This window comes from Oreochromis niloticus, linkage group LG17 (genome assembly GCF_001858045.2).
Source record: "Oreochromis niloticus isolate F11D_XX linkage group LG17, O_niloticus_UMD_NMBU, whole genome shotgun sequence".
Taxonomy (NCBI): Eukaryota; Metazoa; Chordata; class Actinopteri; order Cichliformes; family Cichlidae; genus Oreochromis; species Oreochromis niloticus.
Genome location: NC_031981.2, coordinates 24,433,633 through 24,451,777, shown reverse-complemented (window position 1 = coordinate 24,451,777; position 18,145 = coordinate 24,433,633). Strand labels below are relative to the sequence as shown.

General features: G+C 38.6%; 1 protein-coding gene and 1 long non-coding RNA gene across 2 annotated transcripts; both read left to right on the top strand.

Annotated features, from left to right (window-relative positions):
• The first annotated feature begins 97 nt into the window (after nucleotides 1-97).
• LOC112842683 (uncharacterized) lies at nucleotides 98-10,253 on the top strand. The gene is made up of 4 exons (XR_003214646.1): nucleotides 98-328; nucleotides 4,618-4,717; nucleotides 5,626-5,937; nucleotides 9,476-10,253. It is a non-coding gene; the product is annotated as an uncharacterized LOC112842683 (long non-coding RNA).
• Nucleotides 10,254-11,629: 1,376 nt separating this feature from the next.
• Nucleotides 11,630-17,422, top strand: LOC112841721 (kinesin-associated protein 3-like). Its single transcript, XM_025899853.1, has 3 exons — nucleotides 11,630-11,945; nucleotides 17,103-17,370; nucleotides 17,413-17,422. Exons 1-3 carry the CDS (start codon nucleotides 11,729-11,731, stop codon nucleotides 17,420-17,422), a joined length of 495 nt encoding a protein of 164 aa, XP_025755638.1. The 5' UTR covers nucleotides 11,630-11,728.
• The last annotated feature ends 723 nt before the right edge of the window (nucleotides 17,423-18,145 follow it).

Below are 18,145 nucleotides of genomic sequence, written 5' to 3'. Positions count from 1 at the left end.
ACAACCAAAGAGATGATAATTAAAAAGGCATGGGAAAAGAAAATAGTCACCCTGGATGGAAGCAGGGTTTATTTTGACCACGACTAGTTGGCAAGAATAGTGTAAGAACGCAAAGCATACGTGAACATCGAAAAGATTTTAAAGAAAGAAGGCATCCGTTTTCAGACTCCTCTAAACAACATGCACATCCACTGGCCAAATGGAGTGAAAACTTACGGCAACGCAGAGGAGGCTGCTAGCGACCTGCAAGAGAGAGGATACAACGTGGAAAAAGGAATAAACAGCCGGGAGAGAGAGAGCACTGAGGGACGTCTGTCAACCGGGGCAGGTATGCTGGGGTGGCTGGCAGGCAAGTTCGAGAGAGACTTCAAGAATTTCAGCATAGGGATAACATGAGAGGCATATATGGAGACGTATGACAACAAGATGGATCTAAGGTGTGTCTGGTCTATGTGGAACACAAAGTTGGCTAGGGATGGACTGTACATAATAACAAGGACTAGTATGAGTGTGACAATCTTTCATGAGTCATATCTCATTACCGGAGGGGTGCCCTTTCAATACGAGAGACATACCCCCCCAAAACAAAAAGAGGAACAACAGGTGGGGAAGGTGGCTGGTACCTCTTTATTGAATTCCTCTTATTTGTACATAGTTAAAGTAAGTTGCAGTTTGTTAATAAAAATGTTTTGTTTAAACAAGGGTGCAATGGGGTGCCTGTGGGGGTCTCAAAAGACAGCCAGTAAATCACAAAAGGATAATGCATACTACACATGAAGAAATAAAGTGTATGTCCTTAAATGTTAATGGCATTGGTAACCCAGTTAAAAGAGCCAAGATTATGACTAAACTCAAAAAGGAGAAGACACAGTTTCCTACAAGAAACTCATTTATCAAAAATAGAACATGAAAAATTAAGGAAATTTAGGTTCAAAAACACCTTCTATAGCTCTCATACAAATTCTAGGAAAAGAGGGGTTGCAATTCTGATAACTAATTCCCTTAAGTTTGAGTCTCGCAAAGAAATAAAGGATAAGAAGGTAGATACGTTATAGGCTATGTCCACACGTACACGGGTATTTTTTGAAAACTGAGATTTTCCGTTTTCATTTTTTTTTTTTTAAATCTCGTCCACACGTGCAGTTTTGAAAAATATCTCCGTCCACATGTAAACACCCAAAACACAGTCAAACATTGTGATGAACCAAATCCTAGCCGTGTAGAAATGTTGGCCAATTAGAACTCTAGAAGCCTGGGAGGGAAAGAGTAAACAGGATTTTATGCAGTACTTCTGAAATGTTTTTGTGTTTTTTGGAAAGGCAGGCAATTTTGTGTTACTTTTCAAGTGCCTTCATCATTTCACATGTTAATAACCAAAAACAGTATTTTCCCTGGTGTAGACTTCCAACTTAGGAATGAACAAAATGCATACAACATGCATAAATTTAATTTTAAAAACTTAAGTTTATTCAAAATCGATGACGACTTCGGCTTCAGGATTTAGGTTGTGAGAGCATCTGTGTTGAATGAAGTTCACTCTGACGCCTCTGGCTTTCTAAATGGAGAGACAGTAACTGTGTGTATATGTAAGCATGTAAAAACTGTATATAGTATGTAACAATAACGTGGCGCACACCTTTGACGTTGCGTGACTAAATCTCCGTTTTCCTCATCCACACGTAAATGCAAAGACGGAGTTTTCTAAAATCTCCACCCTGGCAGGAGTTTTTAAAAATCTCCGTTTTCAGTGATCGAAAATGCCTTTAAGTGTGGATGAAAGTTGCAAACGCATAGAAACATCTGCAGTTTCAAAAATACCCGTGCACGTGTGGACTTAGCCATAGTGAAAGGAGTAATTAATCAAACAATGGTCACATTAATGAATGTGTATGCCCCCCCCCCCCGAAAGTAATAAGGAATTTTTTTAATTAATTTTTGATATTCTTGTGCTAGAAGCAGATGGTATATGCAGCATAAGTGGAGGTGATTTCATTGTGCTATTAGATAGTGATTTGGACACAACCAGCCAGAAGAGAAATAAAAATTCCAAAATTGGGAAGATATACGATATTAACTTTTTTCATGTCTGGAGAGCTTTGCATCGTGCAGATTGTTGGATTGGAGTGGTAGATGTGTCAGATGTGCTATCTACTTAAAAATGTATTTAAGGTAGACCTCCCACCGTCCAAAGACATGCAGTTTGAGGGGATAGGTTAATTGGATAATCCAAATTGTCACTAGGTGTGAATGTGTGAGTGAATGTGAGCGTGAATGGTTGTCTGTCCCTGTGTGTTGGCCCTGCGACAGACTGGCGACCTGTCCAGGGTGTACCCTGCCTCTCGCCCTATGACAGCTGGGATAGGCTCCAGCGCCCCCCGCGACCCTGGAAAGGATAAGCGGAAGCGAATGGATGGATGGATGGATGGATGGACCAAAAAAACAATATGGAGACTAAATGTGGGGCTATTAAACAATAAATCTGTGGTAGAACAAATAAAAAAAGATGTCAAAACATATTTAGAAGAAAACAGTGAAACCGATCCAGTTATTCTGTGGGATTGTTTGAAGGCAGTTATACATAGGAAACTAATTGCAATATCAAGCAACCTTAAAAGAGAAAGGATGAAGCAATGTAACAAATATGTAGCTGAATTGTCACAATTAGAGAATAAACACAAACGCAAGGTAGATGTCAAGATACAACAACAAATGAAAGATATTGAGAAGAAAATTAATAATCTACTCTTATATGAAACAGAAGTAAAAGCAAGGTATGTAAAACAGAGCTACTATGAATCAGGCCCTAAAGCCGCACGGCTATTGGCAAGACGTTTGCGAAAACAACAGGCAGAAACAACAGTCATTAAACTGCATAATGCCAAGACAGAACAAATGGCACATAACCTAGAAGAGATAGAAAGTATTTTTACAGATTATTAGAAGGACCTGTATACACAAAATCCAGTCATTTATGCCAGACCTGATAGATGAGGACCAAGCAGGTTTTGTCAAAAATAGACAGGCACAGGATAATATCAGAAGGACCCTACACATTATACACCAAATACATAAAGACAAGATACTGGCTGCATTGGCTGGCTCTTGTATGCTTTTCATACAAGTTTCACACAAGACAGATACGAACTTTATAAGATTTATATATATCTTTTCCATATGGGAAGTGGAGACAATTCATTTGGAAAAATCAAATTCGCTATTTTATTTTTAATTTTAGATTAAAAATAAACAAACCAATACACAACAACAGTGTGGATGGAATGAACCAGATCATACACACATTTTCGGGAAATGCAGAATAATTCACACTTTCTGGGTCAAAATTCACTCAGCTCTCCTGATATATTAGGTTATGTGATTCCCAGAACTTGCCTTGTTTTGTATCTCGGATACTTGGAAGGTGCTGTACATGTAATGGACCGTTACTTGGCTAAATTCTTCTTTCTGCAGCAAAGAAGGCCATCACCAAAAACTGGCTTAAGACAGAGGCACCAGGAAAGAAGCAGTGGGTAGCAATTGTGGAGGACATGGAGAACTTTACATATAAACTGAAATTAAAGGAAGAATGCTTTTTGAAGGACTGGGGAAAATGGTTAACGTACAACAAAAAAGAAAAAGCTGAATGAAGATTGACATACAAAAAAGAGAAACTGAAATGGTTTGACACCTCAGGCATGTTCCTTTTATTTTATTTCATTTTTCTAATTATTATTATATTTTTTTTATATATTGTTTGTTCTTTTTTCCCTCTAGTTCCTATGTTTGTTCCTTAAATCTGTGACTCTCTTCTATTTCGCTGAAGAAACTGTATTTGTACTAGATAGGAGAGTTGGTTAAATAAATAAAATAAAAAGTTTTTTTTTTAAAAGCCACAGTCTGAATGAGGTGGTCATATACTGAGATCAGATTTTTAAGAGTTTGTTCAAAATTATTCTTCCTGGATCATTCTCTGACTTGATCTTACTCAGATCTATCAAAAGACTTTATTCTCAAAATTGGAATTAAACTCACATGACTTTTGGAAGACAACCCACGAATTACTGCAAAACTTTACTTAATGACTGTATTTAGATAAAAATTGCTAGAACTCACTAAGATCTCAGTGTTATAGCTCCTTCACTCTGCTACTCTTTGACTTGGGAAGAAAACAGAGCTCAGCTCCTGCTCGTCTCCCTTTCGTGACCAAAAGCCCTTTTTTTCTGTAACAGCATGGAGCCATCATTGCCTGCATCCTTTGTGAGATGGCACGTCTTCATTTGTTTCTGTCATAAAGCATTGTCTGCTCACTCCATCTGCCGCGCCACATCAGGCAGTCCAGTACTGATAAGAGCCAAGTTTTCATGTGAACTGAGAAGCCTGGGGTCAGGGTGGAAAGAAGAGATGAACACTGAGACATATGTTGGATGTGAAGCACCCACAGGTCACAATCCCCAGTAGCAGTCAGCATGATCACATTACCCAACACTCTTTTAAATTAACCTCCAGTTGCACTTTCACAAACTCTGTTTTTCCTTTCTTTTCCTTCCTCATTCCTTTATTTTGTCTTCTGCATATGCATTACACAAGTATATTGACTCTTGTTTACCCGTGTGTTCCCAGAGGCTGTCCTTAGAGCCCTGGCCAGAGTCCTAAGAGAAGACTGGAAGTGGAGTATGGACTTGGCAACAACCATCATCTCTGTCTTCTTCTGTTTCTCCAGGTAAAAAATCAAGTATATTGTTTCAAGAGTAGTAACATAGCAGGGCTTAGAATCGGAGATGGCATTCAAGCCACTCTAGAATAAGCTTGGTGTATCTACAATAGAGGCAGGGAGACCAGTGATGTGGTTTGCTCCTTAACTGCATACTGCTCCAGGTCCCAGCACGCTGCTGAAATGGGAAGCAACAGAGGGATTAGCTCATGTACAAGGGATGTGCCAGTCACCTCACCTGTTGATGGCCCTGAGCCATCCAGTGCCACCTCCCCCATTTGGAGCTGACCCAAGACCCCACCTCAACACCATAGTTAGATACATCTTTTTATTAAATCAGTTTGTATGGATACCCCTAGCAATATACTCACGACATGGCCAAAGGTATCTGGACATCCAAACATACCAGCCATATGCATCTTGTTAATATATTGTTAGATTATTTATATTATTATATTTCAGTTGTCTTGTTCCGGGGTCATGTTCATGTTTATCTGCTCTCTCTGTCTCTCTCAAAGTAATCATCCATCTTTGGCAGCAAAGTTTTACTCTTTAGCTGTGTGTTTTGAAAGGCTAAAATAAGCCCTCACTAAAATAATACATAAACGTCTGTCAGGGCGAATTTAGGCTTCAAGATGTATGTCTGAAAACTGATCGTCGTTCTTGGCTTGTCTCCCTGTCCATGTTACACTAATTGGCTTGTGAAATGGCTCAGGTTGGGCTGATTATGCGTCAGACAAGGACATACTGTTTGACTGGATGTGTTTTGACTTTGTCAGTTTGCTTTGTGACCGATTGGGTAATTTTAATGACAGCTTCCAGCTGGAATCCCAAATTGGATTTTTTTTAAATTTTTTTTTAATTATTTTTAGTTTTGAAAATTCACTTTTTGGATAAATAGTAGCCTTTTACTTCAGTTTCTCCCAGTTCCATGGAATGATCACACATGTCAAGATTGGGTCCTTGTGTATGAAGATCATTGAATATGAGCTGAAGAGGTATGACCTCTGGCAAGATGAGCTTTAGAAGAAGGAGGCTTATATCCTTTTATAAAGAGTCAAAAACACTCGATTATGTGTTTTTGTGGTTTGTATTTATTTGAGTTCCTTGACTGTTGCTACATGAAGCACTTTCTGAGAACGAAAATCTAAAGAAAGAAGAGGAAGAAGACAAGAAGTCTTTCAAAAAGTATCAGAGCCTTCAGATCAAGCAGGAGCAGTTTCTCAGAGGTACTGTGCCCTTGAGGTTTTTTTAATCTATGTAGACTTCATTTTAGTGGGTGATTAGTTCAGCTGTCCTGTGGCTTTTTCTCCGTATGTAGCTATAATTGTTGATAAATTGGGTGTGATTCCCACTGTTTTGGTTCTTTGAGCCGTTGTTACTCCAGAAAATGAAATCAGCTAAGTTTATTTAATTTCACAGACATTAAATGATAACTTAAACTGTGTCATGTGGCCATAGCTGCAGCACTTTTGTGAGTTAAAAAGTGGCCACAATAATTATTTTATCTGAGTTGAGCAATAAAGTCAGATTAAAAGTCAGATCGATAGAAATTGGGTAGAAAGTCTGAGTAAGGCTCAGGTAGATGATGGATAACAACTAAAAAATAAAACAGTTTTGTGAGGTTTTCAGCTAAGGTGGACAAGGCTAAGCGTCAGGCTTTCAAATTAAATAAAACTCTGTCTGGGTCTTTGGTTGATTAATAAGCTGGAGTGGAAGATTCCTGCCACACTCCCTCCTCGGCCTGTGCTTTGAGGACTCTGGCAATGGGTGTAGATTTAAACTAACATAATCATCCTGCTGTTACCAGGTTTCTCTAAGGTAGAGTGTTCTTCACTTTGATTTTCCTCTATGTAATAGATCTTTGGTTTTATTTGTTGTTCCTAATTATGCTTAGTGTGCTGTAAAAATTGTTTCAGTAACAGGATTTTATGTCCTTTGTGGGCCTATTTTGCCTTCTTTCTTAATTTTTTGTCTGTGATTTTACTTTTAATATGAATCATTTCTATAAATGATACAATAATTCTATGTGATGTTTTTCAAACTAAATGAAAAGTTCAGCTTTTCACAAGGAAAGATGTGGTCTTTTTCTTGGTCATAGATAGTGAGGTGGATACTTTGGGTGCTGTACTGCTGATCAGACAAAAAAAATACCTGGGGTTGCTTATCTTCACTGTTTTAAGGTTTACATGAAATTAAATGCAAGATTAATCAATAATTAACCTAATCACTGGTTACACTTAAGATGCATATGCAGTTAATCTGCTTGAGGATTGCTACAAAACAAAAGAAAGATGTCAGCAGTATTCTTAGACCCAGTAACCAGTGTTGGGAAGGTTACTTTTAAAATGTATTCCACTACAGATTACAGAATACATGCCCCAAATGTATTTTGTAACGTATTCCGTTACCATACTCAATGAGAGTAACATATTCTGAATGCTTTACTTAATATATTATCAAGCTTTTTACAACTACATGAATGTACTATTGCTGTGTGATTTATTACTATTACTCAAGGTTATTCGCCATACCAATACCAACTAGATTTTTAAATCTTAATATAAAATGAGAAACAGTAGGGTGGACATTAGGTAAGGCTGCACTTTCTGCAGCGATCTCGTATAGAAACTATTCCACGCGTATATAAAACAGGTCCGTGGCTCCAAACCGTGGTAAAGGGACCTCTGGCTAATACGTCGGGTTGCGTGTCGGGCTCGTAGCTGAAAACTAGCTTTACTTTGTTGTCTGGGTCAACTTTGCTAGCGAGAGACAGAGAGAGGCGTTGAAAGGCTGCTCCAACGGATTATTGTTTTGGAGAAAAACACGAACACAGTGTACAGTCGAGTCTTAATAGCTTACTTACAACTGGGCTACACTGCCCATGAGGCCACATTCTTGTAACACTCTGCCTATTGCTTTAATATTTTTAAAAATAATTTTTTGAAAAATAATTTTTAAAAATATTTAGTCACATCATTTTGCAGGCCGCAAGTAGAGGTGACATGGGCCGCGAGATTAAGACACAGGTATTACAGCCTCTAAATGCGTGTTTTGTTTGGGTTTCCACTGGCGTGGAATTACCAAAAATAGAGAGGGGACAGCCTAACATATGAAACAGGAAAAGACCACCATGTAATCCATTTATTTCAACAACGTAACTGTATTCTGAATACCACCTTTTAAACGGTAACTGTAACGGCATACAGTTACTCATATTTTGTATTTTAAATATGTAACGCAGGTACATGTATTCCGTTACTCCCCAACACTGCCAGTAACCTGTACAGAGCACTGGTTTGCTCACGTATTCAGTTGCTATATTCAGTTTGTAGAACTCACACTGGCTGTTTTGACTCCTAACTTGATTGAACTTGGCATGTGATCAGACTGCTGTTAAATATGGCAGTATGAGCAAATGCCAGTAATATCGTGGGGATTCCAGTCCATTTGTTTAACCTCTGCAGTGCAATCAAACAAACTTATTTAAAAATGAAAAATTCTAGTGGAGATGCCAAAATTTCCAAAGATACCAGATAACTGAAATCAATATTTGCGCATTCTGCGTGTGTGTGTGTTTAATTCTCTTCTGTTACAACAAGTAAAACTAGAATAGAATAGAATAGAATAGAATAGAATAGAATAGAATAGAATAATCCTTTAATTGTCCCACAAGGGGAAATTTGGGTGTGACAGCAGCAAGAAAGACACATATACCAACAAACAGTACACAAGACACAGAACAGAAACATACACAATTTTTACATATTTACATCAAGGACAATGGTTACCAAAAACAAAGTACTTTACCGTTATTAAATTAAATAAAATTAAATGAAGTTAAGAGGCAAACCCTGGTTATAGTGTGAATCGGCTGATAAAATAGTGCAAGTTACAGCGCTGATGTAAACCTCTGTTTGTTGGGAGCAGTTTTGATTGTACAGTCTGACAGCTGCAGGGAGGAAGGACCTGTGGAAACGCTCCTTCATGCATCTAGGATGCAGCAGTCTGTCACTGAAGGAGCTCTGCTGTTCAGCAACATTTACATGCATGGGGTGGGAGACTCTGTCCATCAGAGATGTTATTTTGGCCAGAGTCCTTCTGTCTCCCACCACCTGCACTGGGTTCAGGGTGCATCCCAGAACAGAGCTGGCCTTCCTGATGAGTTTATCCAATCTCTTCCTCCTGTATACTAGTGCATGCTGGAAAATCAGAATATTGTGTAAAAGTTTTTTTTTAATTTAATTATTTTATGTTCCATATTCATTACATGCAAAGTGAAATACTTTAAGTCTTTTTTAAAACAATAATGACTATGGTTTCTAGCTTATAAACATAAATCCGGTATTTCATATTATTCGAATATTTCATGAGCTTAATTTTTAAAAAAAGAATTTCTAAGATATAGATGTCCAAATTCTGAAAAATATCTTCTTTTATGCTCATTTATGCTCCTTTACCAAGAATTACTCTGTCAGCGTGGCATAACTTGGAGGTGATCCACGTGTGCCAGTGCTGAGGTGTTATTGAAGCCCAGATTGCTTTGAAAGCAGCCTTCAGCTCATGTATATTTTGGGGTTTTACACTTTCTGTCATCTAGGTAACAGATAAATACTTTCTGCTGTTCTTTTATAAATGAAAATTGACTGGCATTTATATACCACATTGTGAGTCTTACTGACTGCTTAAACAACTTAAGTCTACAATCAACAGTTTAACCACCCATTTATACAGTGTTTTATTCTATGCACTTAATCCTGTTTTCAGAGTGTGGAAAGGAGCTGATGTACTTGGAGAGACACATGGAGAACATACAGACTCCACACACAAGCCTCCAGCCAGGTTTTGAACTAGGAACCTTCTTGCTGTGAGGGGACAGTGCTATCCACTCTATCATCATGCCACCAACCTCATAGTACCTGGTATTCCCGTCAAAGCACTAAGCTGTCTTTGTCAGACTTGAACTTGAGAAAACACAGTGGATCAACTACCACCACCTGTGTTCCAGCTATGATTGTGTGAGAGTTGTAGCAGCTGTCACAAGTTCTTATTTAATAATTCTTTAAGGCTGGTTTCATCTCCATTGCTTATACATCTTTTGCTATCACACATTTCCCTTCTTGTCAACTTTCCATTAGTGATGTGTTGGTCGCGAATGAAACGGCTGGAGCCGGCTCTTTGAAGTGAACGATGGAAGCCGGCTCCCGTGTTTGTTTGTTTTTTCTTTCTCTCACCCTCTCTCTCGCACTTTTTTTCGCTTCACTCCGTACGTGAGCCTTGTGCTTGCACTGAGCAGAGGGAGGAGGGGCGGTAGTTACACTTGCAGTAGCACAGGAACAGGGCGGGAGGGAGAGAGAGAGAAAGAGAGCCAGGGGCAACAACGTCACATTAGAAAGGTATAGTGATCATCCACAACTATTTTCAGTTATGGATGATAAAGGATTCAGAAAGTTTATTCATGCAGTGAATCCTATGTATGCAATTCCAAGCAGGAAAACACTCTCCCAAAAAATCCTCCCAGGCCTATATGACAGAGAATGTGCATCTTCTTTGTTTTGCATGTTTTCATTTATATTTGATTGTGTTGTGGTTTGCGGTGTTTTGTGTTGTTTCACTTTAAATTTGTTTAAAAGGAAAAAGCTGAAAATTTAAATAGTTAAAAGTTGAAATGTAAATAGTTGGTTTTTGTATTTTATAATTTATTTATTACATTTTATGTGGAGTGAATAATAAAAGTATATTTACGGTGGCCCCTAGAGACAAAGCACATACAAACTCTGAAACACGTACAAACTATGAAGCACGTACAAATTCCAAAACACAACAGAAGTGCTCCAGGACGCTAAGGGCAGTGTTGAGCTTTTGTTACGTAGTGGCTACACAAGCCAGAAAGTACCAACAACCGGATTTCGGTGTGTGGTAGTAACAGGTAAATGAACATTTTTTTAACTATTTGAATATATATGAGTGTTTGTGTATAAATACACAAACAATACACATATGCTTTCAATTGTGTAATTTAAGTGATCTAGGTAGCTCTGTTTTGAAGTTCAGTTAACGCTAGAAATGTGTTATGGAGTTTGTACGTGCTTTGTCTCTAGGGGCCACCGTATATATTTATATATAAACATATGTAAATAAAAAACATGTTTGTTTTACATTAGTAATTGCTTTTGTGCATAATTTTATATTGTTGTTGATAACAAATTAATTAAAGCAACAAAACAACCTGAGGAGCCGGTTGGGAGCCGAAAGAGTCGGCTCTTTTTAGTGAGCTGAGCCGAAAGAGACGGTTCTCTAAAAAGAGCCGGAATTCCCATCACTACTTTCCATTCATATCCTTTGATACTCAGTTTTTTTCAGATGTGACCTTAATTACCCTTCTTGTGGAGGGTGTCCATCATCTGGAAAAAAATATTAAGTCATCAGTTTTCCCCATGTTTGTGACTGAGTGTACTGAAGCAGACCAAGACATATATTATACTTTTTAAATATTAATTTACTTACTTGAGACGTAATATACTATTATTTTCTCATATTAGATTTCTGAATTATATGAGCTATAAGCCATAATCATCAAATTTAACCAAAAAGATCTTGAAAACAATTCACATGTAATGAAAATAGTTTACTAAAGTTTACCTTTTTTTTAAATTCAGCTGCAAATAAAGAACAACAACAACCAACCTTTATTTGTCACATACACAATCATAAAGAGTACAACATGTAGTGAAATGCTTGTGTCCGAGCTGCGGACAGGCTGCAGACGTAGCCGCGGCATTCCAGGGCTTGGTTTTAGCATGAGGGGTCTAGCCAGGACCCTTACTGGATACCGGGTGGGAATTTAACTTTTTTACAGTATTCTATTTTTCAAGCTACACTTGTATAAGTCATATTTTTTTTGTTAGTTTAGTATGTTTTTGTATTTGTGTCTTTTTATAGTTAAGTAAAAGGTTTATTTATCTCTAAACAGCAGTTCTAAAAAGTCTTTAAAAGCAAGGCACAAGAACCACAGCTAAAATGACTGTTACCTGCACTGTTATCTTTGACCCTGCAGTTGCTCTGTCTCTGCTGCTCAACCTGGCTGAAGACACACACACAGAGCTGAATATGAGGAACAAAAACATTGTTCACATGCTTGTGAAGATTGTGGATCGTGAAGATAATGAGCTACTGCTGGTTGTTATCACCTTCCTCAAGAAGCACTCTATCTTCCTGGAGTGCAAGAATGACAATGGTAAGCAAGAGATCTTAGATTATAAAAGAAGGTGTTATTAAACATCGTAAAACTGCATTCAGAATATTTGTATAGTATTTCAAAATTCAGAAGGAAAACATCAGGGCATTTGCGCTGAATCTCATGCAGCACAATAGCTACCTCCAGCACAACGTAAGTATTTATAGGATGATTAAAGAAGAATAAAGATGTTTTCTAGTAGCCAAGTCAAAGTCATGACCTTAATCCAACAAAAATATTATGGAAGGACCTGAAGTTAGCATTGCAGAATCTGGTTTTCTCTGGGTTTAATAATTTGAGGGAAGATTGTGGGAGAATGTCCCAAGTCAGCAAAAATGTTACATGTTGAATGTTAAACCTGCCTAATTAATACAGAGTTCTTGCTCACATTCTTCTAATTAAGTATAAAAACATTATTATTATAAAATTGTCTTTTTCATACGACACACAGTCTATATAACCTACAGACACCGTGGAGCACAGAGTCGAACCAAAATAGGTAAAATCTTAACAAAATGACCATTGTTAGAAAAGCTTGGACTAACTGTTTGAAACTCGATTTTTAAATTCTATTTTCTACCTTTATCTTCACCTCGTCTAATCAATGGTGTGTTTAAATGCATTGTTTTGTTACATTACATAAATTACTCATAAAGGACTGAGGATTTATTTTACTGTATACAAAAATGTAAAGGATAATATTTTCACAAATGTCTGTAACCTTCTGCAGTGCCAGTTAAAACCATGCTTAGATTCGATTTTCATTTTAAAAACATTAGAGTCCACTTTTGTGGGCCATAGGGCTCAAACAGGAACCTTGCCTTGACAACTGTCCCTAATCCAGTCCCATCTGGTTCCAGTCTAGTTCAAGTTTGTGGGTCTTTATCAAACCCAGACCCTGTTAGAAACTTGTTTTATCTCCTTGTTTACCATTGATTACACCTTTAATTCACATTAGAAAACCTTTCATACCCACACAAGCTTGTGTCCAGCATGGAAATGGTGGTTTCAACACTTTGACACAGTGAAGTATTTAAGGGCATGGGTGTTTAATGAATCAAAAAGTGATGATCCCATCAGGTTATATTTACTCAGCAAACTGAATCTGATAAGAGTTCAGTACTGCCTAATACATTTTTATTCTCCCTATGTCACCAGTGGAAATGTCAGTGGTAGTTGACACAGGCTGAAGTTGATAATGCAGCTCAGTGTCTGGTTTGGGATGGAGTGACTGGAGCTAGTTTTGCACACAGAAGCAGTGAGTGTGTTTTAACTGGTAGCAGATTGTATCACCCTGGTTTCTGGCTATGGGCAAATCACAGGAGATGGAAACAGACACTTTAGAATGCAGAACTGGACTGAGTGGCACTGCTGTGCTGATAGTCACAATCATAGAAGGTAGATGAAGTTGAACCCTGTGCTATATCTGTGTCAATCTGACTTCAGTTCACAACAACTCATTTCAAGGTGCTTTATACTGTGCTATACAAAGTGACTAGTAGAGAAGCTGGCCCGTTTACTTCCCAGTGACCACAAGGAGCTCCTGGACGCCACCCTGCGCCTCCTATTCAACCTGTCTTTTGACACTTCTCTCCGCAACCAGATGGTCCAGGCTGGATTCATTCCCAAACTTTCCTCTCTGCTTGGTAATCAGTCTCAGTAAAGATTAAGTGTTTATTTTTCCCTGTGTTTGTCCCTGTAGATTTTTTTAATTGTGGGTTCATGTGTCAGAACCAGCATTTAAGGTGTTTTCTAAAACAGAAAGACACGGAACATCAGAAAGACGAACTGATCTCTGCTATTAATTTGCAATCATTAAGGCATATGTGCAGGTGGAGCTTTTATGCCCAGCCCTTGAAGTTCCTCTTGGGACCATTTTGCAAAGCTGCACAGAATGTGTCTTTGCAGAGTTGTGTGACATCGTCATCTCTGTTGGGGCTTTTGAAGCCTCTCAGGAGAGGCTCAGGTAACAGTACATAATTAATAGAGTGTATTTGTTCGAATAACATGCCAGATTCTGGTCAGATGATTTTTTTAATAGGGTCGGGGTTGAGAGGTGGATATAAATTTCTTTGGAGATTTAGGTAGAGCTTTTGTGGAGAGCTGGGGGCATGCATGCACAAGTAATAACACGTAACAGTGAACAATCACGCCTGCTCATAGTCTTGACATTGGGTGTGTTTGTTCTGTGCCCTGTGTGTGAACCAGGAGACCATTAATCATCTGCTCCCTCTGCCAACTGTCCACTTGTCAGCTGACACACTAAATGAAAACTCTGCAATTATCTCTAAGGACAGACAACACAGCAATGGTCTCCTCTGCCTTCATGCCTTTTGGATCTCTATTCAGGCCAGACCTGAGGTCCTGACCTCTATTGATAAGATGAAAGTGAAGAGGGAGACTCTACTTGACATCATCACCTCTTTCCTGTTTCATCAGACAATCAGGCTTGAACACATCATTTCTCTTCATCTCTGCTTTGCAGCTCATGCGTAAACATTTGGTCAAAAAAAATTCACAAACAGTTTAATGTTCATTAAATTACATTTTTCATCTATTAAAGTGGATCAGTGGGGTCGGGAGTGCAGAAAACACTTGGGACCTCAGGACCTGGTGGCAAAAACAAATTTATAAACCAAAAATAAGTTTTCTCTGAATTTAAGACAAAACCAAAACAAATAAATAAATAAGTAAATAAAACTGATTTTAAGATATTGCCTTAATTTCACAAAGCTTAAAGTCACAAAGCATGTTATTGTTATATTTTCAACTACTTTATTTAAAATGCTGATTTAAAATGACACTCTATCACATGAATCTGAAAGTAAGTAAATTAGTTACATGACTCATCATAAATGCATACAGACTCCACTGGAAATTAGTTACATTAGTGCATTAGTACTATGAGCAGGCGTGATTGTTCACTGTTACATGTTATTACGTGTTATTACTTGCGCATGCATGCCCCCACCCCTAAATTAGTTACATAACTCATCATAAATGCATACAGACTCCACTGGAAAAAGAGCTACATATTGTCCGAATTTGGGCTCTTCACAAACACACAAGCCAAAATGTGAGGAGCTACAGTGCAAGTGGTTAGAATGTTTGTAAAGCTTTACTCACATGTTGTAAACAGCACAGTTAGAGTAATTGCATTCACCAAAAATTTATTGAAAAGATGCTGAAGACAGCTTTTCCACAAATCTAAATAATACTGAGATTTGGAATGTAAATCTATCTTATGAGGTCATTTGGAAAATGATAGGAGGTAAAATAAGTATTGAACACATCACTAATTTTCTAAGTACATATTTTCTAAGTATATATTTTAAGGCCCTGTTGACATGGAATTCTCACCAAATGTCAGTAACAACCAATCGAATCCACACATGCGAAGAAATCAAACCACTGATGTGCATAAATTAAGGTATGTGTAATAATGAGAAATGGTAGAGGGAAAAAGCACACGAACACACTTACTGAAATGTATTTATTACTGATAAATAAATTTCTACCACTGCTAGCGCTTTAAATCATAAGCTACAGTTCAGCATGTTGATTGTTATTACAAGACAAATTAGAGGATTCGAGTGGGGGCAGGGATCTTTGTGAAGCATTCTCATAACACCTCGTTATGTGGTATGTGACGTCTTCAAATACCCAACCCTTCATACTTATTTACCCAGAAAATTCAATAACAATGGAGAGGTGCAGCCCACAGACGTTTCTTAATGTTTGTGGGTGTAATTTTACAAAGGCTAGGCAGTTTTAAATTAGCCTGGGGTGTAACTGAAGTTTAGCTCTCCCACTAACTGCCCTTGAACATAGTCTAGTTAATTCTTAACAGCTCCCCTTCACCTTTTTTTTCCTTCTCTGCTGCCCCAACCCTACTTGTGTTTTGAACATTTAATGGGGTCTTTCTTTTCGCTCATAAAGAATCCTCGACTCTATGTTCATTCTAGAAAAGTAGGGAATTTTCTTGGCCTGGACAAGCTTATTGCCTCTCTGTGTGTGCTGTTGGTAGTTGTGCACTTCAAGGTGCTGGTTTAGGTAAAGGCTCTCTAATGAGCAGCACATGTTCCGGTCAATTGGTGGGCACACGGGAAGGGCCAAAGCAGCGAGCAGCGTGGCTTTAACTTATTAAAGGCAGTAAAATTGATGCTTCCTCCTGTTTTCCCAATTAAAGCTAGAAGCTCCCTCTCCTTAGCATTCACTCCCTTCTGTGATTCCAGAGGTTCACTGAGTACATCTGGATCTAATTTTTCTGAGATAAGGCTTCCTAAACAGCCAGTGACTGAACACAGCTGAGATCAGTTTTAATTGGAACAGGGTGGGGCTTTGGAGGCTGGTGGACATTACAGGGTGTCTCTCAGTGGCTGTCCTCCAGTGAGAAGCCTCTCTCTTAACACTTCCCTTAATGAAAACTCCCGAGGTGAAACTCTGGTTTCAACTTCATTAATTCTCTGTAGCTGGTTCCTCCTTCAGACCCCCAGCTGTGGTCACAGGTCAAACTCATAAAGTTCCTGGGCTCACAGACAGCCTAAGCCTAGATTATACCCCACTGTGGATGTGGACAAGGACAGCAGGGGACCAATGGCTGAGCAGTCATTCCTGTTATAGTTCTTTGAACTGTGCTCATGGTGGCGCATGCAAAGTTGACACTTTAAAATGTAAATTCTCTGTGAATGAGTCTGCACAGGTGAGGGGTTTTTTTCTGATGCATCTGAGAACAACTTTGGGTTAATATCTTGCCCAAGGATATTTGGCATGCAGACTGCAGCAGCCAGGCCTCTGAGCACCAAACTTCCAATAAGCAGATGACCTGCTCTACCTCCTGAGCGACAGCTACAGGCTTGGTGATGTTTGGTGAACTGCGCCTTTAGAGCCTTCATGATGTTTTTGTCTACTAACTGCTTAAGAGACGCAACAAACTGAGAAATTGCAGTTGACTGTTGCTGATTCTGCACTGAATGTCAATTGACCTCCAATTAAAGAGGCCTTTCAGCCCATTAATATTTTTAGAAAAACACACAACCCTCCTAGATGTGGTCATTGGCATCCTGTGGAACATTACAGCACAACCAGTCATTCATCCATTAACTTCCCTCCCCCTCCTCCATTGACTTACCTCCTTCTCTTGTGTTTATGTTGTAGCTGATGAGGGCCAGAGACAGCTCAGCATGTCCATTCTGTATAACATCAGCATGGACCACAAATTTAGGTCCATGTTTGCCGACACAAACTGCATACCGCAGGTAAGACTGGCTAATGTACACTGCCAGCAGAGCAAGACACACACATTAGCATCAGCAACTAATGACATACAAGAATTAATGCATGAGAAACAGAGCGAAAGTGAGAGACACGCCACATCTGGAACCAAAACCCACCAGAGGATTGCTGCTCATTCTTCTGTCAAACTGTGTGCACATTGCTTTGTTTCCTCCTTCATTTCTTTTTCCAGTGAGTCCTGAAAGCAACCTGGCACCATTTCACATTTTTCTGTAGCTTTTTCCATATTAGCGTTTTTAAGTTCCATCACTAAAAGGGGACATAAACACAGAAATACAGCTGCTGATGAAAATTAAGGTAAAACCTCAAACAAATTTCTTTCAACTTTTAATTTTAACATCTTTTGAGTTTGCTAAGTTTGATAAGATTGAGCTGACCGGGTCAGTCATTCCTTTCATCACTGCCATCATGTCCCTGTTAGCAGCTAATGTTAACATCAGGGTTCTCCCATGGTAAAAGAAGTACCAGTTTGCAGTGTGACCAGGATGTGAGCTCCAACCTTGCCCTTAAATTTCAACAAAAGTGCTCCAAAGGCACAGGCACAGTGGAGAGTTGAGTTCAGGGAGTTAAATTAAGCTCAGGAGATGGCTAAAAAACACATCCAATGTATGAGTTATAAAAATCCACAAATGTCATGAAGAGTATCCATAGAGACCACAAGCGTTTGCTTGTTTTTGTTAAACCAGTCTGTAAAAGTATTTTTATGGCTGAAAGGTTGAACATTTTAAGATTTAATGCTATTTGATGCATTCTTTCAGAAAACTTCAAGGAGCTACTTTGGTTTACATGAAAGGTGGTTTTAGATCAAACTACCATAACTGGCTGGTTCAAGCCATCGATGGCCAATAAAATGTCTGTTTTCTGTAGCGCTCCATCACACTCACTCACTCTCTCCTTATGTCAGC